Source organism: Papaver somniferum, chromosome 11 (genome assembly GCF_003573695.1).
Source record: "Papaver somniferum cultivar HN1 chromosome 11, ASM357369v1, whole genome shotgun sequence".
NCBI lineage: Eukaryota > Viridiplantae > Streptophyta > Magnoliopsida > Ranunculales > Papaveraceae > Papaver > Papaver somniferum.
Window position 1 is genome coordinate 78091712 of NC_039368.1, and position 27790 is coordinate 78119501.

The following is a 27790-nucleotide window of genomic DNA, read 5'->3' on the forward strand; positions in this document are numbered from 1 at the left end:
TTGGAACTTATATCTTTGTCGATTCCGAATTTATCAACCCTTTTTCTCCTTTTCTTTTTTAACCTTGGTTAGTTGGGTTAACTTTACTGGATACAAAGGATTTTACTTGTTACTTTTTTACTTTTGTTGACAATTCTACTGCATCCGGAGAGAGTGACAGAGAAGGTAATTTTGTTTGGTTTTGTTTTTCCGAAATGGGTCATTTGTTTAAATATTTTTAAAACATAGTTCAAATGGAAGAGTAAAAATTAGTACGGGTGAAATGGACAAATTTTTTTTTAGCAAAGATGAAACTGGATTCATCTTGGCTTAAACTTAAAATATAGCGAGGATGAAACTGGATGCATCCTGTGTAAATTAAAAAATAAGAAAAGTATTTGAAAATTGGCAGGATGAAATTGTTTACATCCTGGCTATTTTTATATTTTTGTCCATTTAAACAGTATCAAAATCTAAGTGTCTTTTTCACCCAAGAATTATTGATTTTGGTCTTTTTAACCAATTTTGTGTTGTTTTTCTGTATAGCAGAATGTTAATTACATTTTACTTACACATTCAGTCACCAGAGAATCATTCCCGCCGGATGATTGTGCTTGATCTATATTGTGCAAGTTAAAAATTTGATGAAAAGCTTTATAAAAAAATTGCAAACACATACAGAAAATGATAACTGGACACTGAGTGTTTGATGAAAGGCTTCAAAGAAACATGTTTCTGTTCATCATCATGTGTTTATTCACATAATTTTACTTGTTTTCTTGTATCATTATTATCATTTTCTTGCTTATATTCTTATTAAACTTCACTGATACCGACACTGGTTTGGATGATTTCTTGCAGTTGTTATTGTTATTCATGATTTTGAGGCAAGTTACTTCGGAAGATATCAGCGGTTACATCAAGGGTTATCAATGTTATAGCTCAAAGTTGGATTGGAACAAGCTTAGGCCAGTGATACTTAGAAGAATAGAAAGAGGGCTAAAGACTATCCAGTCAAGAGTATGATTCATGTTAACAGAGCACGCCACATTACCCTATCAAGGCCTGTAAGTAAGTCATAAACTAGTTGACGAATAAATTCTGGTTAATATGCTTTTTATTTTACATTATTTATCAGAAGATTAATGTACCCTAATACTTTGAGGCACTAGAAATAGGTTTATAGTGTTGGTTTGTGTTCTTTCATGTTGAATATTTAAGATAAAAGTAGCCGAAAAACAACTAAACCCAGACGTTATCTTGAATAAACTTGGGGGTTCGCTCTAGCAGCGCAGTTCTGAATTCATCATTTTATTTATACCATCAACACCTGATTACACCATAGTCTGGACTAGGGATGAACTTGCCGGATGCAGATTTGCTTATCCTATTGTTTTTGCTCTTCATTTGATCAAAACAAAAGTGTGCTGGAAAAGTATTCTGAACCTTATTTGTTTTTTTCACTAGCATTTGCAAGTTGTTTAACGAAAGTGTATTTGTTGCCATTGCTCCGACATATAGAATCTTCGATTAAAGACTGCTGCCAATTGATTGAAAAATAAATAAATGAAGTGAATATAACATGTTCTGCTGAGCACAATACTGGCATCATCTCCTACTACTTGTACAATTTGTTCATCATTTTGGTAGAATCTACAGCGTCAAATTTCAACAGCTGAAGTAGAATTTTCAACGGCTTCAATTGATTGCGTTGGATACTATCATACTAGGAAAATTGATACTCGTTGTACGATAATACAAGGATGGTGTTGCAAAGTACACAAGTAGTTGTACCCATTAAATTTATGGTAGGTTGGTAGCATTTACTGAACATAGCTTATTAAGTGGCACTGACACTGTTAGCGCTACTCTCAGTAGTTTCACTTTTTCTTCTTTATCTTCTTCTTCTTCTTCCTCCTCATTCTCCTTTGAAATTTGACTGGAGACCGATAAACAAGAATATGGGTGCCCCGCAAAATTACAGTAGACCCTCATTTTTCAAGGTGATGATAGGAGATTTTGGAAAAAGGCTTGTAAGTTGCTCATCTATTTTCATTTTTTTTTACTGATTATTAATTTTTTTTTAAATGTGTTTGTTTCATTTTTATTTATTTACTATTTAATGAAATATAAACCTAAAAGAAAAAAAAAAGTAAAAGAAGTGAAACACTGTTCTGATCTCTCATTATTTATTAAGGAAAATTTATTTCTTTGAAGATGGTGAGGGTTAGACGAAGAATAATGATTTACTTGAACAGTTGTGTTAATTGTTGATTAAATACCTGAATTCGTGTATGTTTATGACTCAACTATGCAGAAGGTGCCAGTAAATTTCATCAGGAACTTTAACGGGATGATACCCTATGATTCGATACTTCGAAGTCCATCAGGATGTTGGAATGTGAAGGTTAGAGAAGAAAAAGATGGTGGTTTGTCTTTCTGGAAAGGGTGGCCTGATTTTGCTGAAGCACATTGTTTACAGGCGGGGGATTTTGTTACTATGAAGTATATTGGCAATTCACAGTTTGTTGTTACGTTGTATGGTAATAATGGATGCGAAAAGGTATCGTCTCCTACGGGCAGCAATGGCGTAAAATCGATTCCCTCAAGGAAGAGGAAAGAATGTGGAGAAACAAGTAAGAGGCAATTCACTAATTCTGGTTCCGGGTTTGATCAGCATAAGTATCATGCAGGCGATACTGGAGGAGATTCGCTTAGTTCTGGCAAAAAGAAATGTGAGTTATTATTGCAATATAGTATATGCATATTCGTCTCGCTGTAACTGTTTATAGGCTCAGGTGATTAGCATAATCCTATCTAACTATGTTTCCTATGTGTATTGTGTAGGTGAGTTGTTTAAATGCGATGCACGAAAGAGAAAAGCAACTGTCATTGAGGGAAGGACAGGGGCTAATCAAACAGAGTGTTCGCTCGCGTAAAGGGAAACCGTGTTTTATTTTTTTTTGGACAGAGAATAAGAAATATCAAATGGTGAGATTTCTTGTATCATTTTTCTGATGCTGCAACTAACTGAATGACAATGTTGTTCATCATGGTGTTAATGTAATTTCTTATAGTTAGTAATCTATGAATTCTACTGCAATCGAGTTTTATTGTATATATGATGGTTTGTCTCCTGCAGGAGATTCCTAAAAAGGTAGTAAGAAAAATAGGAAGGACACTGTCAGATATTGTTGCTCTGAAAAGCGCTAATGGTAGACTTTGGAATGTGGAATTGAAGAGATCTGGAGGCAAGGTTTGGTTTTACAAAGGTTGGAAGGAATTCAGGAATATCACTCTTTAAAGGATGGTTATGTTTTGGGAATCATTTACAATGGGAATTCACAATTCTGTGTGCGTATTACCAATTTTATATATGGTTCTGAAAAGCAAGGAGATCCTAATCCTAAGAAAAGGTGCCGGTTGAGCAAAAGGGTATAAGATGATGACGTTATATGGTTGGACTCACCTCCATCTCGAACTCATGTTGAAAGTACGACAAATGAGGAAATAGCGCAGTTGTCAGTTCCTCCTGGTCTCGATACACCCATGCAACTCAACAAAAATAAGGGTATAACGTCTTTGGTTACGGATGAAACCAGGGAAACGTGTTTAGGAAATGAAAGAACTCAACGTCTACCAGTCGTTACAGAAGAAGAGAGTAAAGACAAGTCCAATTCACCCGAGGCCTCAAAACTTTTCTATAAATTATCAAGGAGAACCGCCAATGAAGAAGTGGCTCAAGTAACCAAGTTATTTAAGCGTCAGACTCGATCTCCTTTCTTTGCAGTTTGTGTTCGAGATACCTGTCTAACTGGTGGATATCTGGTGACAGATCTTGACCTAAAAACTTCACTCTTTAATATAATCATTTTTCTCTTTTTGGTCTGGAAAAGGAATTTTATATGCTAAGCTAACAAGTATGCATAAGTTTCATACAAACATCAGGTGAATGATCCCAAGTTTTGGGATATCTACAATGCACAACATAGATAGAGTCCCAGGTTTGTTATAGTATTGAGAACAAGTTTACGATACAAGATGGGGTTCTAAAATTCCCATTTTACACTAGTAAGATCTGCTGTGCTGGTGGCCTTGATAGTTGCTGCATTAGGTCCACAAGAAATGACATTATCTAGATATAACTCTGCTGCCATCTGCTAAAATCCCTAATTAGTAACACAAGTTGCAGTTCTATCTTGTTGCGCTTCGACTTTGGCTTGAGATTTATGTACCAATGAATATTCTGCACTGCAAAAACAAGATTTACTTTTTTGGATTTTAGAACTTGCTTTCCTGAATACATTGTTGCACCTACTCTTTTGAATATCCCAGAGTTGTAGCAGCCTTTTAAATATTGTTTATTCTCTGCTTCCTTTGTTTTTGTTTTTGTTTTGATAGGGTTACTTGAATGAAACCATGAGAATATCCAACCTCGAACAATAACAAACTGTTGTGTCGTGGTCTTATCTGTAAATCAGTAGCAAACTCAATAGCTCGAGCCTACACTTAACCAACTAATAGGGTTTGATTCTCGAACTCTGTAAGACACATAGGACATAGTTTGGTCTCTGTTTAGATTTGTTTTGCAAAGTTTCCTCTTACCGGAAGAACATCATCTATACACAAAGATTCCCCATTTTGTGTTGGTCTCTACCGGATTTTTCTTCACACTTCACAGTATATTCCAGTAATCATTAGATTAGTTGATGAGGTCTACCACAGTTCTGTATTGATATCAACGTATTCTGAGGTTCGGGTCTATCTGAAATTCAAATATTTTTCCATATGTCAGCTTTCTTTTCATTTGTTTTTCTCGCTATACTGTTGCTTCACTACCCGAAGCCCTATTGTTCAAACAAAAACTAGCTTAACCACGTACCACCGCATACTTTTTGCATGATTCGTTCAATTAATTTGCCATGTGTTTTCTGGTGTACCCTATAAATAAAAAAAAATTCCTTCTTGTGCAGCATGTTCCTTGCGGCTTTGCCAAGGAACATCCACGGAAGAAGGCCAAAGCTATCATGGTTCGAAATTCAGAGGATAAAGTGTGGACCTTTGGCTACTTTATAAGAGGTAATGTAACACATATCCTCTGGTTGGACTTCTCTTAGACGAGATTTAGGTCGGACAGAAGGCGATATTTGTGTTTTTGAGCTGCTTAAAGAAAAGGATATAGAAATGAGAGTTTCTGTTTTAAGGGAGATAGACAATCTGCTCACCAGGATTTGATCGGGGTTCAAAAGTGCATCTGACTGCATATGAGTGCATTTGATCAAAACTATCTAAACTCTTAGTGATGGCTGTAACTTCTGACTATACTCATAGCTTTGTCATATTTTTACTGCCTTTACTTAAGGTGAATTTACTTCTACTTTGCTCTAGTTCTCTATGGTCTTTCATCTCAATCACCTCGTGTCTGGACTAATTCCTAAATCTAGTAACCTGTTTGATTTAGTCCTATCCTTGATTTAATTCATTTTATCCTTTCCCTTGCAGTGTGTTTTTATATTCTGTCCTGAATTTAGTTCTCCTGAATATTTTGTGTGATTTTTCTCAAGTCTGTTCTTTCTTTGTGCTAATTTCTCTGTTTCTCTAGGCCCATCACACTGGTTTCTATTTGGGCCCTGGTCACGGTTTAGGTCTTTCTTCCGTTGGACATTCCAAATATGAAAATATTAGTTTTGAATGTCCAGGTCATTGGACCCCTGTTACTCGTGATCCCTTAAATTACCTGCGACAATACCACAAACTAGATATTGTAATCTTGTACGACATCTGGTAGCCCAAATTCACAAGAGGTTCTCACATATATATATGCCAACCAACAGAAAATTTGCCTCCACTAAAATGGTCAATCTGTACATAAGTACCAATGAGAACCTAACACCAGCAAAAAAATCTAGGAACTCCTCTCTTCTATATAAAAACAGGAAGGAGAATTTCGAACCACTTCTCCAAAAATATTATAATACTTTACAAGGTTGGAAATCAAAGTTGTTATGTTAGGGAGGCATTCTTCGAGCTTATCCAACATATCAGATGCAAATGTTGGATAAATTAGATAAAATTCAGAAAAAAAATTGGTGGAAAAAAGATAAGTCTTTTCATTTTCTTACCTTGGCATCCTTTGCCTGAGACCCTCACCAAAATGATTGAATGCAATGGTTACTTGCATTACCTTGTCTCTGGTATACGAGTCGTCATGACCCAGCAGCATCACCTATTGACATTTGAAATATTGGTTGGTTAACTAACAGAATGGATGATATAAAACAAATTCCGTTTAGTTGTGTTATTTACCTCATTGTGGTGAGTGAAGTAATTGTTAGAGATAGTGATGGCAGTGGAAGCCATGATAGCATCAATAAGACCATCAGCACAGTTGGAGAGTGAGTTGTGATCAACCCAGATATGGCTAGATCCAGAAATGGAGATACCATCACCATCAGACAATGATCTATATTCGTAGTGAGACGGGGAGTCTAGAACCAAAGCATTACCAGTGGGTTTACAGTCGTGGATGTGGATTCCATGAATGATAACATTGGTTATGTACTGAATAGTGATGCAAGCTCCATTTGCGATATGAACATTGACACCACGGCCATCAATGGTCTTGAAACTATTCATGATAAGCTCTTGTTTGAGAGTGATGACCATGTCACGCTTGAACACAATCCAAAGTGGTTTGTCCTGAATGACTGCATGACGCAGGGTTCCTGGTTTGGGATTCACAGCGTCGTGATCACTTGGGTCAGTGACGACATAGTAATCTCCATCTCGACCACCAAGAGCTTTACGCCCAAAACCGATACCACAGTCTGCAAGACGCTTCCTGTTTTTGTGCCAGTCTTTGTCACAGCGCCAGCAATCATCAATTGGATTGCCACTTCCACATGAGAAATACCCGCCCAGGTTCCTCCTTTCAGTACTATTACGTATAGTCCTGTTCATTCAGAATCAATTAATTCAGGTTATCATCCAAATGGCTTAAATTTTAAGTCAAAGGCTACAAAGTAGTCAAAATTCGCTCTCTAAATTTTAAGTCAAAATTTTAGTTGGGTCAACTCGAGTAACTGCAGAGGTCAAGTTTTTCTTACTGTTCTTCAACCTTCACATAATCAAAGTTCACTTTTCATGTCACGTTGATCGCAGTAAATGTAGAGGCGGTGTGGGGTGAAATTAAGTGTCGGTGAGGTACTACCCCTATCTATCTACCTAAGAAGTTGGCAAGAAGTGTTTAATTTGAAGGGAGGAAACAAAATAAATGCTAGGGGTAAAAGAAAGAAAAAGTACATTAAATGAAATAGGTTAGATATAAATGCTAGGGATTGCTTTTTTTTTTTTAAGCAGTAGAGGGCTTAATGGCTGGTCAATATTTTGTCGGTATGGTCAACTTACATAATAGAATAATTTATCTTTAAAGTTCCGAATCAGAGAAAGATAATATAAAAAATTAATCGATTCTAAAACGTTTTAGAGCTAACACTCCCTCGATTTGTTGCAATTTAAGATTAACTTAGAAAAGTAACAATGTGATCATTTAAGTGGACGACTTTACGAAGAAGAGCAGCAACCTGTTTATACACAATCTGAGTGAGAAAAGACAAAGGAATTGAGTTGATATCCGATTATGGAATGGAACCCATGTCAAACGTAATTACTACTAAGCTGGGAATCACGGACATTGACACAGGACACGGACACGACATGGACACAGATACTGGCAAAAATCCAAAATCATCATGATACGGACACGTCTATAAATATATCAATAAAATGGTTCTTATATATTGCAAATACATGGAAAAAACTTAATTTTATGCTGTTAGTTTAGCTCACACGTAGAAAAATTAATTATTATAGTGATTTTTTGACATAATAGGTTACCAAACTACTAAAATGGAGAATACATTTCTGGACGTGTGTCGACACTGGGGACATGGGGAACCACGTGCTCTTGTGTTCAGAGTCTGGAGTCTATCACATGCACTCTCACTATTACGTACAAGACAATAAACGAGCAACCCCTGTTTCTATGAAAGCCACCACCTTTTCAGAATAATGCATCCTAAGTTCCTAACCATTAACTTGCTGCAGTGCAGAACTCCAGTCCTACTCCCAAAAGTACTTTATCTTTTTTCTGGTGACTATTAGTTTCATAAACCATGTTTCTTATTCTTCAGATGATTTGTAACTAAACAGTCAAGTTGATGACCATTAGGCACTATAAAGTACTACAAAAGTGTGGTGCCTCCATTGTTTAGTTTGTTTCTTTTACGTTTTAAACGATTGTCAAGCAGGGATCATCATTAAAAGTAAAGGTAACAATCCACCATGTGATCATATTAGCCAAATTTGGTTTTTGTGATTTTTTAGAAAAGGGATACACTTACGTAGCTACTTGGGAAGCAACTTCATCAGGATCAGCTACTGCATGTTCATGGGTCCACTCCTCCTCTGGCCTGAAAAAATTTAATAAAATTCGCAAGATAAGAACACGGTTTAACTTTTAATTGTTTATAGATTTTTTTATGAAAACAAAAGATGAATCAAACCCATGTTTCTTTTCCTGATGGATTGTTTCAGGTGAGCGTTTGGCATTTTCTATACCTGACAAATTTTCCTAGTATATGGATCAAAAACAAAAACAGGGTTTTGGTTTTTGTTACAGAAACAATCAAGACTCGACGGAGATTCGTACACTGCACAAGACTGTACAAAACGGAGTAAATTAAGTGAATGAACGTCTAAAAAGAATTTGTTTGCAGAGACAAAAATGATAAAGAAAACCTTAAACTGTTTAAATCCCCGCATTAATAAGATTTTGGAGGTACAAACATCTATTCTCTACGGCCATAAGGAAGGTGAGATTTCGGAAGGACGATTTTGTGAGCGAAAAGTTAATGCTGTTCTTCTAGGAATTTTTTCGGATCAAGCCGTAACATCAATGGACGTTTTGGATCTGTCGATTCTTATTAGAAGAACAGTTTAATCTAGTAACTCTACCTTAAATCCGCCATTGTTGTTGTGTTTATTGTGGAGCTCTGTAATTGCTTTGTTTGTTGTTGAATCCTTAACAGAAACAAAAACGTAGAAATAAATCAGTACAAAAACATGAGCAAATAACCAAAATCTCACAAAAACAGAGCTTCCATTTTCACACTCTGAGCAAAAACCTCTGCTATTGGAGTAAATTAAAGTTACATGTAGAGAGGAAAAGCAGTTGTTCTTCTTCTGCATTTACTCACTCTTTTTTGTGTAGAAAAAGAAAAACAGAATTATACCTCAAATCAGAGTTCTCCTTTTTCTCTTGATCAGCCATTATCAGTATAACAAACAGTAATAGAGTAACCAGACATAAGCTTAAACACCTCAAAGAAACCGCCATTGTTTATAATCTTAGGGGAGGGTTTCAATTCGGTTTCTTTGGATGTTGAAGAAGAAAGAGAGTGGGGAGTAAGAGAAAAACTTGTTTGGAACTTATATCTTTGTCGATTCCGAATTTATCAACCCTTTTTCTCCTTTTCTTTTTTAACCTTGGTTAGTTGGGTTAACTTTACTGGATACAAAGGATTTTACTTGTTACTTTTTTACTTTTGTTGACAATTCTACTGCATCCGGAGAGAGTGACAGAGAAGGTAATTTTGTTTGGTTTTGTTTTTCCGAAATGGGTCATTTGTTTAAATATTTTTAAAACATAGTTCAAATGGAAGAGTAAAAATTAGTACGGGTGAAATGGACAAATTTTTTTTTAGCAAAGATGAAACTGGATTCATCTTGGCTTAAACTTAAAATATAGCGAGGATGAAACTGGATGCATCCTGTGTAAATTAAAAAATAAGAAAGTATTTGAAAATTGGCAGGATGAAATTGTTTACATCCTGGCTATTTTTATATTTTTCCATTTAAACAGTATCAAAATCTAAGTGTCTTTTTCACCCAAGAATTATTGATTTTGGTCTTTTTAACCAATTTTGTGTTGTTTTTCTGTATAGCAGAATGTTAATTACATTTTACTTACACATTCAGTCACCAGAGAATCATTCCCGCCGGATGATTGTGCTTGATCTATATTGTGCAAGTTAAAAATTTGATGAAAAGCTTTATAAAAAAATTGCAAACACATACAGAAAATGATAACTGGACACTGAGTGTTTGATGAAAGGCTTCAAAGAAACATGTTTCTGTTCATCATCATGTGTTTATTCACATAATTTTACTTGTTTTCTTGTATCATTATTATCATTTTCTTGCTTATATTCTTATTAAACTTCACTGATACCGACACTGGTTTGGATGATTTCTTGCAGTTGTTATTGTTATTCATGATTTTGAGGCAAGTTACTTCGGAAGATATCAGCGGTTACATCAAGGGTTATCAATGTTATAGCTCAAAGTTGGATTGGAACAAGCTTAGGCCAGTGATACTTAGAAGAATAGAAAGAGGGCTAAAGACTATCCAGTCAAGAGTATGATTCATGTTAACAGAGCACGCCACATTACCCTATCAAGGCCTGTAAGTAAGTCATAAACTAGTTGACGAATAAATTCTGGTTAATATGCTTTTTATTTTACATTATTTATCAGAAGATTAATGTACCCTAATACTTTGAGGCACTAGAAATAGGTTTATAGTGTTGTTGTGTTCTTTCATGTTGAATATTTAAGATAAAAGTAGCCGAAAAACAACTAAACCCAGACGTTATCTTGAATAAACTTGGGGGTTCGCTCTAGCAGCGCAGTTCTGAATTCATCATTTTATTTATACCATCAACACCTGATTACACCATAGTCTGGACTAGGGATGAACTTGCCGGATGCAGATTTGCTTATCCTATTGTTTTTGCTCTTCATTTGATCAAAACAAAAGTGTGCTGGAAAAGTATTCTGAACCTTATTTGTTTTTTTCACTAGCATTTGCAAGTTGTTTAACGAAAGTGTATTTGTTGCCATTGCTCCGACATATAGAATCTTCGATTAAAGACTGCTGCCAATTGATTGAAAAATAAATAAATGAAGTGAATATAACATGTTCTGCTGAGCACAATACTGGCATCATCTCCTACTACTTGTACAATTTGTTCATCATTTTGGTAGAATCTACAGCGTCAAATTTCAACAGCTGAAGTAGAATTTTCAACGGCTTCAATTGATTGCGTTGGATACTATCATACTAGGAAAATTGATACTCGTTGTACGATAATACAAGGATGGTGTTGCAAAGTACACAAGTAGTTGTACCCATTAAATTTATGGTAGGTTGGTAGCATTTACTGAACATAGCTTATTAAGTGGCACTGACACTGTTAGCGCTACTCTCAGTAGTTTCACTTTTTCTTCTTTATCTTCTTCTTCTTCTCCTCTCATTCTCCTTTGAAATTTGACTGGAGACCGATAAACAAGAATATGGGTGCCCCGCAAAATTACAGTAGACCCTCATTTTTCAAGGTGATGATAGGAGATTTTGGAAAAAGGCTTGTAAGTTGCTCATCTATTTTCATTTTTTTTTTCTGATTATTAATTTTTTTTTAAATGTGTTTGTTTCATTTTTATTTATTTACTATTTAATGAAATATAAACCTAAAAGAAAAAAAAAAGTAAAAGAAGTGAAACACTGTTCTGATCTCTCATTATTTATTAAGGAAAATTTATTTCTTTGAAGATGGTGAGGGTTAGACGAAGAATGATTTACTTGAACAGTTGTGTTAATTGTTGATTAAATACCTGAATTCGTGTATGTTTATGACTCAACTATGCAGAAGGTGCCTAAATTTCATCAGGAACTTTAACGGGATGATACCCTATGATTCGATACTTCGAAGTCCATCAGGATGTTGGAATGTGAAGGTTAGAGAAGAAAAAGATGGTGGTTTGTCTTTCTGGAAAGGGTGGCCTGATTTTGCTGAAGCACATTGTTTACAGGCGGGGGATTTTGTTACTATGAAGTATATTGGCAATTCACAGTTTGTTGTTACGTTGTATGGTAATAATGGATGCGAAAAGGTATCGTCTCCTACGGGCAGCAATGGCGTAAAATCGATTCCCTCAAGGAAGAGGAAAGAATGTGGAGAAACAAGTAAGAGGCAATTCACTAATTCTGGTTCCGGGTTTGATCAGCATAAGTATCATGCAGGCGATACTGGAGGAGATTCGCTTAGTTCTGGCAAAAAGAAATGTGAGTTATTATTGCAATATAGTATATGCATATTCGTCTCGCTGTAACTGTTTATAGGCTCAGGTGATTAGCATAATCCTATCTAACTATGTTTCCTATGTGTATTGTGTAGGTGAGTTGTTTAAATGCGATGCACGAAAGAGAAAAGCAACTGTCATTGAGGGAAGGACAGGGGCTAATCAAACAGAGTGTTCGCTCGCGTAAAGGGAAACCGTGTTTTATTTTTTTTTGGACAGAGAATAAGAAATATCAAATGGTGAGATTTCTTGTATCATTTTTCTGATGCTGCAACTAACTGAATGACAATGTTGTTCATCATGGTGTTAATGTAATTTCTTATAGTTAGTAATCTATGAATTCTACTGCAATCGAGTTTTATTGTATATATGATGGTTTGTCTCCTGCAGGAGATTCCTAAAAAGGTAGTAAGAAAAATAGGAAGGACACTGTCAGATATTGTTGCTCTGAAAAGCGCTAATGGTAGACTTTGGAATGTGGAATTGAAGAGATCTGGAGGCAAGGTTTGGTTTTACAAAGGTTGGAAGGAATTCAGGAATATCACTCTTTAAAGGATGGTTATGTTTTGGGAATCATTTACAATGGGAATTCACAATTCTGTGTGCGTATTACCAATTTTATATATGGTTCTGAAAAGCAAGGAGATCCTAATCCTAAGAAAAGGTGCCGGTTGAGCAAAAGGGTATAAGATGACGTATATGGTTGGACTCACCTCCATCTCGAACTCATGTTGAAAGTACGACAAATGAGGAAATAGCGCAGTTGTCAGTTCCTCCTGGTCTCGATACACCCATGCAACTCAACAAAAATAAGGGTATAACGTCTTTGGTTACGGATGAAACCAGGGAAACGTGTTTAGGAAATGAAAGAACTCAACGTCTACCAGTCGTTACAGAAGAAGAGAGTAAAGACAAGTCCAATTCACCCGAGGCCTCAAAACTTTTCTATAAATTATCAAGGAGAACCGCCAATGAAGAAGTGGCTCAAGTAACCAAGTTATTTAAGCGTCAGACTCGATCTCCTTTCTTTGCAGTTTGTGTTCGAGATACCTGTCTAACTGGTGGATATCTGGTGACAGATCTTGACCTAAAAACTTCACTCTTTAATATAATCATTTTTCTCTTTTTGGTCTGGAAAAGGAATTTTATATGCTAAGCTAACAAGTATGCATAAGTTTCATACAAACATCAGGTGAATGATCCCAAGTTTTGGGATATCTACAATGCACAACATAGATAGAGTCCCAGGTTTGTTATAGTATTGAGAACAAGTTTACGATACAAGATGGGGTTCTAAAATTCCCATTTTACACTAGTAAGATCTGCTGTGCTGGTGGCCTTGATAGTTGCTGCATTAGGTCCACAAGAAATGACATTATCTAGATATAACTCTGCTGCCATCTGCTAAAATCCCTAATTAGTAACACAAGTTGCAGTTCTATCTTGTTGCGCTTCGACTTTGGCTTGAGATTTATGTACCAATGAATATTCTGCACTGCAAAAACAAGATTTACTTTTTTGGATTTTAGAACTTGCTTTCCTGAATACATTGTTGCACCTACTCTTTTGAATATCCCAGAGTTGTAGCAGCCTTTTAAATATTGTTTATTCTCTGCTTCCTTTGTTTTGTTTTTGTTTTGATAGGGTTACTTGAATGAAACCATGAGAATATCCAACCTCGAACAATAACAAACTGTTGTGTGGTCTTATCTGTAAATCAGTAGCAAACTCAATAGCTCGAGCCTACACTTAACCAACTAATAGGGTTTGATTCTCGAACTCTGTAAGACACATAGGACATAGTTTGGTCTCTGTTTAGATTTGTTTTGCAAAGTTTCCTCTTACCGGAAGAACATCATCTATACACAAAGATTCCCCATTTTGTGTTGGTCTCTACCGGATTTTTCTTCACACTTCACAGTATATTCCAGTAATCATTAGATTAGTTGATGAGGTCTACCACAGTTCTGTATTGATATCAACGTATTCTGAGGTTCGGGTCTATCTGAAATTCAAATATTTTTCCATATGTCAGCTTTCTTTTCATTTGTTTTTCTCGCTATACTGTTGCTTCACTACCCGAAGCCCTATTGTTCAAACAAAAACTAGCTTAACCACGTACCACCGCATACTTTTTGCATGATTCGTTCAATTAATTTGCCATGTGTTTTCTGGTGTACCCTATAAATAAAAAAAAATTCCTTCTTGTGCAGCATGTTCCTTGCGGCTTTGCCAAGGAACATCCACGGAAGAAGGCCAAAGCTATCATGGTTCGAAATTCAGAGGATAAAGTGTGGACCTTTGGCTACTTTATAAGAGGTAATGTAACACATATCCTCTGGTTGGACTTCTCTTAGACGAGATTTAGGTCGGACAGAAGGCGATATTTGTGTTTTTGAGCTGCTTAAAGAAAAGGATATAGAAATGAGAGTTTCTGTTTTAAGGGAGATAGACAATCTGCTCACCAGGATTTGATCGGGGTTCAAAAGTGCATCTGACTGCATATGAGTGCATTTGATCAAAACTATCTAAACTCTTAGTGATGGCTGTAACTTCTGACTATACTCATAGCTTTGTCATATTTTTACTGCCTTTACTTAAGGTGAATTTACTTCTACTTTGCTCTAGTTCTCTATGGTCTTTCATCTCAATCACCTCGTGTCTGGACTAATTCCTAAATCTAGTAACCTGTTTGATTTAGTCCTATCCTTGATTTAATTCATTTTATCCTTTCCCTTGCAGTGTGTTTTTATATTCTGTCCTGAATTTAGTTCTCCTGAATATTTTGTGTGATTTTTCTCAAGTCTGTTCTTTCTTTGTGCTAATTTCTCTGTTTCTCTAGGCCCATCACACTGGTTTCTATTTGGGCCCTGGTCACGGTTTAGGTCTTTCTTCCGTTGGACATTCCAAATATGAAAATATTAGTTTTGAATGTCCAGGTCATTGGACCCCTGTTACTCGTGATCCCTTAAATTACCTGCGACAATACCACAAACTAGATATTGTAATCTTGTACGACATCTGGTAGCCCAAATTCACAAGAGGTTCTCACATATATATATGCCAACCAACAGAAAATTTGCCTCCACTAAAATGGTCAATCTGTACATAAGTACCAATGAGAACCTAACACCAGCAAAAAAATCTAGGAACTCCTCTCTTCTATATAAAAACAGGAAGGAGAATTTCGAACCACTTCTCCAAAAATATTATAATACTTTACAAGGTTGGAAATCAAAGTTGTTATGTTAGGGAGGCATTCTTCGAGCTTATCCAACATATCAGATGCAAATGTTGGATAAATTAGATAAAATTCAGAAAAAAAATTGGTGGAAAAAAGATAAGTCTTTTCATTTTCTTACCTTGGCATCCTTTGCCTGAGACCCTCACCAAAATGATTGAATGCAATGGTTACTTGCATTACCTTGTCTCTGGTATACGAGTCGTCATGACCCAGCAGCATCACCTATTGACATTTGAAATATTGGTTGGTTAACTAACAGAATGGATGATATAAAACAAATTCCGTTTAGTTGTGTTATTTACCTCATTGTGGTGAGTGAAGTAATTGTTAGAGATAGTGATGGCAGTGGAAGCCATGATAGCATCAATAAGACCATCAGCACAGTTGGAGAGTGAGTTGTGATCAACCCAGATATGGCTAGATCCAGAAATGGAGATACCATCACCATCAGACAATGATCTATATTCGTAGTGAGACGGGGAGTCTAGAACCAAAGCATTACCAGTGGGTTTACAGTCGTGGATGTGGATTCCATGAATGATAACATTGGTTATGTACTGAATAGTGATGCAAGCTCCATTTGCGATATGAACATTGACACCACGGCCATCAATGGTCTTGAAACTATTCATGATAAGCTCTTGTTTGAGAGTGATGACCATGTCACGCTTGAACACAATCCAAAGTGGTTTGTCCTGAATGACTGCATGACGCAGGGTTCCTGGTTTGGGATTCACAGCGTCGTGATCACTTGGGTCAGTGACGACATAGTAATCTCCATCTCGACCACCAAGAGCTTTACGCCCAAAACCGATACCACAGTCTGCAAGACGCTTCCTGTTTTTGTGCCAGTCTTTGTCACAGCGCCAGCAATCATCAATTGGATTGCCACTTCCACATGAGAAATACCCGCCCAGGTTCCTCCTTTCAGTACTATTACGTATAGTCCTGTTCATTCAGAATCAATTAATTCAGGTTATCATCCAAATGGCTTAAATTTTAAGTCAAAGGCTACAAAGTAGTCAAAATTCGCTCTCTAAATTTTAAGTCAAAATTTTAGTTGGGTCAACTCGAGTAACTGCAGAGGTCAAGTTTTTCTTACTGTTCTTCAACCTTCACATAATCAAAGTTCACTTTTCATGTCACGTTGATCGCAGTAAATGTAGAGGCGGTGTGGGGTGAAATTAAGTGTCGGTGAGGTACTACCCCTATCTATCTACCTAAGAAGTTGGCAAGAAGTGTTTAATTTGAAGGGAGGAAACAAAATAAATGCTAGGGGTAAAAGAAAGAAAAAGTACATTAAATGAAATAGGTTAGATATAAATGCTAGGGATTGCTTTTTTTTTTTTAAGCAGTAGAGGGCTTAATGGCTGGTCAATATTTTGTCGGTATGGTCAACTTACATAATAGAATAATTTATCTTTAAAGTTCCGAATCAGAGAAAGATAATATAAAAAATTAATCGATTCTAAAACGTTTTAGAGCTAACACTCCCTCGATTTGTTGCAATTTAAGATTAACTTAGAAAAGTAACAATGTGATCATTTAAGTGGACGACTTTACGAAGAAGAGCAGCAACCTGTTTATACACAATCTGAGTGAGAAAAGACAAAGGAATTGAGTTGATATCCGATTATGGAATGGAACCCATGTCAAACGTAATTACTACTAAGCTGGGAATCACGGACATTGACACAGGACACGGACACGACATGGACACAGATACTGGCAAAAATCCAAAATCATCATGATACGGACACGTCTATAAATATATCAATAAAATGGTTCTTATATATTGCAAATACATGGAAAAAACTTAATTTTATGCTGTTAGTTTAGCTCACACGTAGAAAAATTAATTATTATAGTGATTTTTTGACATAATAGGTTACCAAACTACTAAAATGGAGAATACATTTCTGGACGTGTGTCGACACTGGGGACATGGGGAACCACGTGCTCTTGTGTTCAGAGTCTGGAGTCTATCACATGCACTCTCACTATTACGTACAAGACAATAAACGAGCAACCCCTGTTTCTATGAAAGCCACCACCTTTTCAGAATAATGCATCCTAAGTTCCTAACCATTAACTTGCTGCAGTGCAGAACTCCAGTCCTACTCCCAAAAGTACTTTATCTTTTTTCTGGTGACTATTAGTTTCATAAACCATGTTTCTTATTCTTCAGATGATTTGTAACTAAACAGTCAAGTTGATGACCATTAGGCACTATAAAGTACTACAAAAGTGTGGTGCCTCCATTGTTTAGTTTGTTTCTTTTACGTTTTAAACGATTGTCAAGCAGGGATCATCATTAAAAGTAAAGGTAACAATCCACCATGTGATCATATTAGCCAAATTTGGTTTTTGTGATTTTTTAGAAAAGGGATACACTTACGTAGCTACTTGGGAAGCAACTTCATCAGGATCAGCTACTGCATGTTCATGGGTCCACTCCTCCTCTGGCCTGAAAAAATTTAATAAAATTCGCAAGATAAGAACACGGTTTAACTTTTAATTGTTTATAGATTTTTTTATGAAAACAAAAGATGAATCAAACCCATGTTTCTTTTCCTGATGGATTGTTTCAGGTGAGCGTTTGGCATTTTCTATACCTGACAAATTTTCCTAGTATATGGATCAAAAACAAAAACAGGGTTTTGGTTTTTGTTACAGAAACAATCAAGACTCGACGGAGATTCGTACACTGCACAAGACTGTACAAAACGGAGTAAATTAAGTGAATGAACGTCTAAAAAGAATTTGTTTGCAGAGACAAAAATGATAAAGAAAACCTTAAACTGTTTAAATCCCCGCATTAATAAGATTTTGGAGGTACAAACATCTATTCTCTACGGCCATAAGGAAGGTGAGATTTCGGAAGGACGATTTTGTGAGCGAAAAGTTAATGCTGTTCTTCTAGGAATTTTTTCGGATCAAGCCGTAACATCAATGGACGTTTTGGATCTGTCGATTCTTATTAGAAGAACAGTTTAATCTAGTAACTCTACCTTAAATCCGCCATTGTTGTTGTGTTTATTGTGGAGCTCTGTAATTGCTTTGTTTGTTGTTGAATCCTTAACAGAAACAAAAACGTAGAAATAAATCAGTACAAAAACATGAGCAAATAACCAAAATCTCACAAAAACAGAGCTTCCATTTTCACACTCTGAGCAAAAACCTCTGCTATTGGAGTAAATTAAAGTTACATGTAGAGAGGAAAAGCAGTTGTTTTCTTCTGCATTTACTCACTCTTTTTTGTGTAGAAAAAGAAAAACAGAATTATACCTCAAATCAGAGTTCTCCTTTTTCTCTACTTGATCAGCCATTATCAGTATAACAAACAGTAATAGAGTAACCAGACATAAGCTTAAACACCTCAAAGAAACCGCCATTGTTTATAATCTTAGGGGAGGGTTTCAATTCGGTTTCTTTGGATGTTGAAGAAGAAAGAGAGTGGGGAGTAAGAGAAAAACTTGTTTGGAACTTATATCTTTGTCGATTCCGAATTTATCAACCCTTTTTCTCCTTTTCTTTTTTAACCTTGGTTAGTTGGGTTAACTTTACTGGATACAAAGGATTTTACTTGTTACTTTTTTACTTTTGTTGACAATTCTACTGCATCCGGAGAGAGTGACAGAGAAGGTAATTTTGTTTGGTTTTGTTTTTCCGAAATGGGTCATTTGTTTAAATATTTTTAAAACATAGTTCAAATGGAAGAGTAAAAATTAGTACGGGTGAAATGGACAAATTTTTTTTTAGCAAAGATGAAACTGGATTCATCTTGGCTTAAACTTAAAATATAGCGAGGATGAAACTGGATGCATCCTGTGTAAATTAAAAAATAAGAAAAGTATTTGAAAATTGGCAGGATGAAATTGTTTACATCCTGGCTATTTTTATATTTTTGTCCATTTAAACAGTATCAAAATCTAAGTGTCTTTTTCACCCAAGAATTATTGATTTTGGTCTTTTTAACCAATTTTGTGTTGTTTTTCTGTATAGCAGAATGTTAATTACATTTTACTTACACATTCAGTCACCAGAGAATCATTCCCGCCGGATGATTGTGCTTGATCTATATTGTGCAAGTTAAAAATTTGATGAAAAGCTTTATAAAAAAATTGCAAACACATACAGAAAATGATAACTGGACACTGAGTGTTTGATGAAAGGCTTCAAAGAAACATGTTTCTGTTCATCATCATGTGTTTATTCACATAATTTTACTTGTTTTCTTGTATCATTATTATCATTTTCTTGCTTATATTCTTATTAAACTTCACTGATACCGACACTGGTTTGGATGATTTCTTGCAGTTGTTATTGTTATTCATGATTTTGAGGCAAGTTACTTCGGAAGATATCAGCGGTTACATCAAGGGTTATCAATGTTATAGCTCAAAGTTGGATTGGAACAAGCTTAGGCCAGTGATACTTAGAAGAATAGAAAGAGGGCTAAAGACTATCCAGTCAAGAGTATGATTCATGTTAACAGAGCACGCCACATTACCCTATCAAGGCCTGTAAGTAAGTCATAAACTAGTTGACGAATAAATTCTGGTTAATATGCTTTTTTTTTACATTATTTATCAGAAGATTAATGTACCCTAATACTTTGAGGCACTAGAAATAGGTTTATAGTGTTGGTTTGTGTTCTTTCATGTTGAATATTTAAGATAAAAGTAGCCGAAAAACAACTAAACCCAGACGTTATCTTGAATAAACTTGGGGGTTCGCTCTAGCAGCGCAGTTCTGAATTCATCATTTTATTTATACCATCAACACCTGATTACACCATAGTCTGGACTAGGGATGAACTTGCCGGATGCAGATTTGCTTATCCTATTGTTTTTGCTCTTCATTTGATCAAAACAAAAGTGTGCTGGAAAAGTATTCTGAACCTTATTTGTTTTTTTCACTAGCATTTGCAAGTTGTTTAACGAAAGTGTATTTGTTGCCATTGCTCCGACATATAGAATCTTCGATTAAAGACTGCTGCCAATTGATTGAAAAATAATAAATGAAGTGAATATAACATGTTTGCTGAGCACAATACTGGCATCATCTCCTACTACTTGTACAATTTGTTCATCATTTTGGTAGAATCTACAGCGTCAAATTTCAACAGCTGAAGTAGAATTTTCAACGGCTTCAATTGATTGCGTTGGATACTATCATACTAGGAAAATTGATACTCGTTGTACGATAATACAAGGATGGTGTTGCAAAGTACACAAGTAGTTGTACCCATTAAATTTATGGTAGGTTGGTAGCATTTACTGAACATAGCTTATTAAGTGGCACTGACACTGTTAGCGCTACTCTCAGTAGTTTCACTTTTTCTTCTTTATCTTCTTCTTCTTCTTCCTCCTCATTCTCCTTTGAAATTTGACTGGAGACCGATAAACAAGAATATGGGTGCCCCGCAAAATTACAGTAGACCCTCATTTTTCAAGGTGATGATAGGAGATTTTGGAAAAAGGCTTGTAAGTTGCTCATCTATTTTCATTTTTTTTTACTGATTATTAATTTTTTTTTAAATGTGTTTGTTTCATTTTTATTTATTTACTATTTAATGAAATATAAACCTAAAAGAAAAAAAAAAGTAAAAGAAGTGAAACACTGTTCTGATCTCTCATTATTTATTAAGGAAAATTTATTTCTTTGAAGATGGTGAGGGTTAGACGAAGAATAATGATTTACTTGAACAGTTGTGTTAATTGTTGATTAAATACCTGAATTCGTGTATGTTTATGACTCAACTATGCAGAAGGTGCCAGTAAATTTCATCAGGAACTTTAACGGGATGATACCCTATGATTCGATACTTCGAAGTCCATCAGGATGTTGGAATGTGAAGGTTAGAGAAGAAAAAGATGGTGGTTTGTCTTTCTGGAAAGGGTGGCCTGATTTTGCTGAAGCACATTGTTTACAGGCGGGGGATTTTGTTACTATGAAGTATATTGGCAATTCACAGTTTGTTGTTACGTTGTATGGTAATAATGGATGCGAAAAGGTATCGTCTCCTACGGGCAGCAATGGCGTAAAATCGATTCCCTCAAGGAAGAGGAAAGAATGTGGAGAAACAAGTAAGAGGCAATTCACTAATTCTGGTTCCGGGTTTGATCAGCATAAGTATCATGCAGGCGATACTGGAGGAGATTCGCTTAGTTCTGGCAAAAAGAAATGTGAGTTATTATTGCAATAGTATATGCATATTCGTCTCGCTGTAACTGTTTATAGGCTCAGGTGATTAGCATAATCCTATCTAACTATGTTTCCTATGTGTATTGTGTAGGTGAGTTGTTTAAATGCGATGCACGAAAGAGAAAAGCAACTGTCATTGAGGGAAGGACAGGGGCTAATCAAACAGAGTGTTCGCTCGCGTAAAGGGAAACCGTGTTTTTATTTTTTTTGGACAGAGAATAAGAAATATCAAATGGTGAGATTTCTTGTATCATTTTTCTGATGCTGCAACTAACTGAATGACAATGTTGTTCATCATGGTGTTAATGTAATTTCTTATAGTTAGTAATCTATGAATTCTACTGCAATCGAGTTTTATTGTATATATGATGGTTTGTCTCCTGCAGGAGATTCCTAAAAAGGTAGTAAGAAAAATAGGAAGGACACTGTCAGATATTGTTGCTCTGAAAAGCGCTAATGGTAGACTTTGGAATGTGGAATTGAAGAGATCTGGAGGCAAGGTTTGGTTTTACAAAGGTTGGAAGGAATTCAGGAATATCACTCTTTAAAGGATGGTTATGTTTTGGGAATCATTTACAATGGGAATTCACAATTCTGTGTGCGTATTACCAATTTTATATATGGTTCTGAAAAGCAAGGAGATCCTAATCCTAAGAAAAGGTGCCGGTTGAGCAAAAGGGTATAAGATGATGACGTTATATGGTTGGACTCACCTCCATCTCGAACTCATGTTGAAAGTACGACAAATGAGGAAATAGCGCAGTTGTCAGTTCCTCCTGGTCTCGATACACCCATGCAACTCAACAAAAATAAGGGTATAACGTCTTTGGTTACGGATGAAACCAGGGAAACGTGTTTAGGAAATGAAAGAACTCAACGTCTACCAGTCGTTACAGAAGAAGAGAGTAAAGACAAGTCCAATTCACCCGAGGCCTCAAAACTTTTCTATAAATTATCAAGGAGAACCGCCAATGAAGAAGTGGCTCAAGTAACCAAGTTATTTAAGCGTCAGACTCGATCTCCTTTCTTTGCAGTTTGTGTTCGAGATACCTGTCTAACTGGTGGATATCTGGTGACAGATCTTGACCTAAAAACTTCACTCTTTAATATAATCATTTTTCTCTTTTTGGTCTGGAAAAGGAATTTTATATGCTAAGCTAACAAGTATGCATAAGTTTCATACAAACATCAGGTGAATGATCCCAAGTTTTGGGATATCTACAATGCACAACATAGATAGAGTCCCAGGTTTGTTATAGTATTGAGAACAAGTTTACGATACAAGATGGGGTTCTAAAATTCCCATTTTACACTAGTAAGATCTGCTGTGCTGGTGGCCTTGATAGTTGCTGCATTAGGTCCACAAGAAATGACATTATCTAGATATAACTCTGCTGCCATCTGCTAAAATCCCTAATTAGTAACACAAGTTGCAGTTCTATCTTGTTGCGCTTCGACTTTGGCTTGAGATTTATGTACCAATGAATATTCTGCACTGCAAAAACAATTTACTTTTTTGGATTTTAGAACTTGCTTTCCTGAATACATTGTTGCACCTACTCTTTTGAATATCCCAGAGTTGTAGCAGCCTTTTAAATATTGTTTATTCTCTGCTTCCTTTGTTTTTGTTTTTGTTTTGATAGGGTTACTTGAATGAAACCATGAGAATATCCAACCTCGAACAATAACAAACTGTTGTGTCGTGGTCTTATCTGTAAATCAGTAGCAAACTCAATAGCTCGAGCCTACACTTAACCAACTAATAGGGTTTGATTCTCGAACTCTGTAAGACACATAGGACATAGTTTGGTCTCTGTTTAGATTTGTTTTGCAAAGTTTCCTCTTACCGGAAGAACATCATCTATACACAAAGATTCCCCATTTTGTGTTGGTCTCTACCGGATTTTTCTTCACACTTCACAGTATTTCCAGTAATCATTAGATTAGTTGATGAGGTCTACCACAGTTCTGTATTGATATCAACGTATTCTGAGGTTCGGGTCTATCTGAAATTCAAATATTTTTCCATATGTCAGCTTTCTTTTCATTTGTTTTTCTCGCTATACTGTTGCTTCACTACCCGAAGCCCTATTGTTCAAACAAAAACTAGCTTAACCACGTACCACCGCATACTTTTTGCATGATTCGTTCAATTAATTTGCCATGTGTTTTCTGGTGTACCCTATAAATAAAAAAAATTCCTTCTTGTGCAGCATGTTCCTTGCGGCTTTGCCAAGGAACATCCACGGAAGAAGGCCAAAGCTATCATGGTTCGAAATTCAGAGGATAAAGTGTGGACCTTTGGCTACTTTATAAAGGTAATGTAACACATATCCTCTGGTTGGACTTCTCTTAGACGAGATTTAGGTCGGACAGAAGGCGATATTTGTGTTTTTGAGCTGCTTAAAGAAAAGGATATAGAAATGAGAGTTTCTGTTTTAAGGGAGATAGACAATCTGCTCACCAGGATTTGATCGGGGTTCAAAAGTGCATCTGACTGCATATGAGTGCATTTGATCAAAACTATCTAAACTCTTAGTGATGGCTGTAACTTCTGACTATACTCATAGCTTTGTCATATTTTTACTGCCTTTACTTAAGGTGAATTTACTTCTACTTTGCTCTAGTTCTCTATGGTCTTTCATCTCACACCTCGTGTCTGGACTAATTCCTAAATCTAGTAACCTGTTTGATTTAGTCCTATCCTTGATTTAATTCATTTTATCCTTTCCCTTGCAGTGTGTTTTTATATTCTGTCCTGAATTTAGTTCTCCTGAATATTTTGTGTGATTTTTCTCAAGTCTGTTCTTTCTTTGTGCTAATTTCTCTGTTTCTCTAGGCCCATCACACTGGTTTCTATTTGGGCCCTGGTCACGGTTTAGGTCTTTCTTCCGTTGGACATTCCAAATATGAAAATATTAGTTTTGAATGTCCAGGTCATTGGACCCCTGTTACTCGTGATCCCTTAAATTACCTGCGACAATACCACAAACTAGATATTGTAATCTTGTACGACATCTGGTAGCCCAAATTCACAAGAGGTTCTCACATATATATATGCCAACCAACAGAAAATTTGCCTCCACTAAAATGGTCAATCTGTACATAAGTACCAATGAGAACCTAACACCAGCAAAAAAATCTAGGAACTCCTCTCTTCTATATAAAAACAGGAAGGAGAATTTCGAACCACTTCTCCAAAAATATTATAATACTTTACAAGGTTGGAAATCAAAGTTGTTATGTTAGGGAGGCATTCTTCGAGCTTATCCAACATATCAGATGCAAATGTTGGATAAATTAGATAAAATTCAGAAAAAAAATTGGTGGAAAAAAGATGAGTCAAAAGTAAGGGTGCACACGGTACGGTTCGGCTACCTGTACCTTCCTAGTCTCGGTTCCAAAATTTTGGACCGGTACATGTACCATGTACCTCGGTTCCGGTACCATTCGGTACACGTACGGTACCAGACACGGTTCCGGTACCAGTCGGTACCTGTTCCACAAACTAAATTTTTTTCTGTTAGAATCAGCCATCAATGTCAACATAGCAGACACCATAGCAATGAAACCCGAAAAGGGAAATTCCCCCATGGGTTTTCTTTCAAACAAGGAGAAGACAAATCTTCAAAAGCATCGGGTAAGATATGAATGAAACCCGTAGCTAAGATGACACCAGCAGCAAACGATGTAACATAGAAAAATAAATTACTATCTGGATGTAAAGTTGGAATGCTTCGTCCTAAAATTGGAAGACATACACAAATTGCACTAGCAGTAAGAATGGCGGCAATAGATATGAATTTGAGTTGAAGTGCTTGGTTTTTGTTAACACCTTCTTCATCTTCTGGTTCGCATGTGCACTCAGCAAAGACAGGAACTGGGTAATGGAGAAACTGAACTAGAACTACTAGCCATATTAGTAGAACTCAATTATATGAATTCTTCTTCATATTGATTAGAAAAATAAAAGAACGAGAAGTATATTGAAAAGAGAAGAGGCTGCTGATTGATTCTACTGAGAAACAACATAGGGGGAAACACTTCTGATTCTAAACCCTAACCTAATTTCTATATATACTAAAAATCTTCCACCGTCAGGTTATATCTAAATCTAATAATCAATATTAATGGGTACAATCGGTACGGGACAGCACGGGATATTGTTAGGACCGAGTACTTGTACCTCCCTATCCTCGGTTCCTCTTTTTCCGACCGGTACCTGTACCCCGTTCCTCGGTTCGGTACAAAACCAGGTACAGTTCCACCTTTTCCGGCACGGTCCGATAATTCGGCTCGGTTCCTGTGCACCCTTAGTCAAAAGGTAAAGGTGGTTATATAAAGGCGTGGAGAAGGCATGTGCAAGCCAAAAACACAAGGGGGATCGGGAATTAAAAATCCTCATTATTTCAATATAGCCCTTTTAACAAAACTAGCTAGCACATTAATGATGGAAAAAGTTCAGCTATGGGTTAAACTCCTTGAAGCGAAATACTTTTATAATTCCAATCTTTTCGTTCCTAAGAAATTATGAGCTATCATGGATTTGGACAAGCATTCAGAAAAGTTTAAATATTATTAAAGGCAATTATATTTGGCAAGTGAAAAATGGAGCTAATACGAAGACATGGGAGGACAACTGGATTCCCAACATGGACATGATAAATAAACCAAGAGGCAGAGATGATAATTTTCCACAAAAAGTTCAAGAGTTATTAAATAATGAAGGATATTGGGACACGGAAAAGCTAGATGATTTGTTCTCTTAAGAAATAAAAGAAAAAATTCTAGTTATTACCCCAAATAAAGAAGATGGAGACAGGATAAGATGGGCTCACCACCAATCGGGAGATTTCTCAGCAAAAAATATTTATAACTTTCTCATTGATCGCAATTCTAATAATGAGAATGATATAGATTTCTCGTGGAAAAACTATGGAAGATGCAGACTCTACCTCAGATCAGACTGTTTATTTGGAAATTAATTCAGAAAGCTTTACCGACCTTGAATAGATTAGCGGCTCATAACCCAGAGGCCAGAGGTTTCCCCAGAGTGTCAATGGTGCAATAACCAAGCTATGGAAACGGAAAATCATCTATTTATAACTTGCCTTTTTGCCAGAGTAGTTTGGTTCGGTTGCTCCTTAGACACAGTCAATTCTCGGATTCACACAAATACAATTAGCAAGTGGGTTAAATTATTGATATCTGATCAAAACTTCTCGTAATTTAGGGAACAAATTGCAATCATTATTTGGTTCATATGGAAATATAGATGCGAGGTAGTCTTCAGAAAAACCGTTCCGGATCCCTCCTCATTAATTCAACAGATAAAATATTTCATCCAGTCTTTAATTATCAAGGAAGCGACCAAATCTCATGGCATCCAATAAACGAAGATTCTCAAACACGGGTGGAACAACATCGGGTCGGATTGGATAATATTCATTGATGCGTCCTATAGAAAATAAAATCTATCCACGGGATATGCCTTCATTCTGTACACGGTAGACCAAGAAGCTTTCCTACATATTTCAACTGGCTCTGATTGGGCTTCCTCGGAGTTACATGTAGAAGCAAAAGCTCTTTTATATGCTTTAAATTTGCTAGAAAATAATATTCTTTCTAGCGTCTGTATAGTCAAAGACTGTAAACCCATACTGTATTCTATCACCAAAAAAGTTAAAGATGCTTCATGGATTGCAGAGAATACTATTAAAGAAGCAATTTCTTTGTTGGATAAACTTCCTCAACCGCAGGTAAAATTTATAAACAGAGATTACAATGCTGCAACAGACTCAATTACAAAAGAAGCAAAGATCAAAAGACTTCATCATATGTTAACACACTTGTGTCAACGAGTGCGAACATAAAGTATTACTTCTAATATTTTCGATGAAAATGAAATTGTAAATCTTCTGTATTACATTGCTTGATTTAATATATTAACCTTTTGCATAAAAAAAAAGAACACCGGAAAAAAAGCATACAACTACAGATTAAAATAAACATGATAGGAAATCATGCGACGCATTGTTAGAAAGGCTTTTTGGATTTTTTTAGGATCAAATAATGAGTGTGTTAGAGCATTGCTCGGTCGAACTCGCATGAGTTTCTATCTCAAGCATGTTTGTCAATGTTAGTGAAAATATAAGT

At 36.0% G+C, this 27790-nt stretch overlaps 5 protein-coding genes across 7 annotated transcripts; 3 read left to right on the forward strand and 2 right to left on the reverse strand.

Moving 5' to 3' along the window:
• Positions 1–1870: 1870 nt before the first annotated feature.
• LOC113320248 (B3 domain-containing transcription factor VRN1-like) lies at positions 1871–3874 on the forward strand. Its single transcript, XM_026568174.1, has 4 exons — positions 1871–2012; positions 2297–2714; positions 2827–2970; positions 3122–3874. The coding sequence occupies exons 2-4, from the start codon at positions 2667–2669 to the stop codon at positions 3281–3283; spliced, it is 354 nt and encodes a 117-aa protein (XP_026423959.1). The 5' UTR covers positions 1871–2012; positions 2297–2666; the 3' UTR covers positions 3284–3874.
• A 1935-nt stretch (positions 3875–5809) lies between these two features.
• Positions 5810–9461, reverse strand: LOC113325377 (probable pectate lyase 8). The gene is made up of 5 exons (XM_026573569.1): positions 9273–9461; positions 8995–9060; positions 8382–8450; positions 6286–6931; positions 5810–6205 (listed from the first exon to the last, which is right to left on the reverse strand). Exons 1-5 carry the CDS (start codon positions 9374–9376, stop codon positions 6098–6100), a joined length of 993 nt encoding a protein of 330 aa, XP_026429354.1. The 5' UTR covers positions 9377–9461; the 3' UTR covers positions 5810–6097.
• Positions 9462–11769: 2308 nt separating this feature from the next.
• On the forward strand, positions 11770–12857 carry LOC113320983 (B3 domain-containing transcription factor VRN1-like). 2 transcript variants are annotated; one of them, XM_026568873.1, is made up of 3 exons: positions 11977–12163; positions 12276–12419; positions 12571–12857. In XM_026568873.1, the coding sequence occupies exons 1-3, from the start codon at positions 12116–12118 to the stop codon at positions 12730–12732; spliced, it is 354 nt and encodes a 117-aa protein (XP_026424658.1). In that variant the 5' UTR covers positions 11977–12115; the 3' UTR covers positions 12733–12857. The 2 variants fall into 2 exon arrangements, with proteins under 2 accessions (XP_026424657.1, XP_026424658.1); XM_026568872.1 differs by lacking the exon at positions 12571–12857 and having other exon boundaries at positions 11770–12163; positions 12276–12546.
• Positions 12858–15249: 2392 nt separating this feature from the next.
• On the reverse strand, positions 15250–18904 carry LOC113323849 (probable pectate lyase 8). Of its 2 annotated transcripts, XM_026572192.1 has the most exons (6): positions 18713–18904; positions 18436–18501; positions 17823–17891; positions 15927–16372; positions 15727–15841; positions 15250–15646 (listed from the first exon to the last, which is right to left on the reverse strand). In XM_026572192.1, exons 1-6 carry the CDS (start codon positions 18817–18819, stop codon positions 15643–15645), a joined length of 807 nt encoding a protein of 268 aa, XP_026427977.1. In that variant the 5' UTR covers positions 18820–18904; the 3' UTR covers positions 15250–15642. The 2 variants fall into 2 exon arrangements, with proteins under 2 accessions (XP_026427977.1, XP_026427975.1); XM_026572190.1 differs by having other exon boundaries at positions 15253–15646; positions 15727–16372.
• Positions 18905–20777: 1873 nt separating this feature from the next.
• Positions 20778–22773, forward strand: LOC113320505 (putative B3 domain-containing protein Os03g0621600). The gene is made up of 4 exons (XM_026568413.1): positions 20778–20913; positions 21198–21615; positions 21726–21869; positions 22021–22773. The coding sequence occupies exons 1-3, from the start codon at positions 20842–20844 to the stop codon at positions 21815–21817; spliced, it is 582 nt and encodes a 193-aa protein (XP_026424198.1). The 5' UTR covers positions 20778–20841; the 3' UTR covers positions 21818–21869; positions 22021–22773.
• The last annotated feature ends 5017 nt before the right edge of the window (positions 22774–27790 follow it).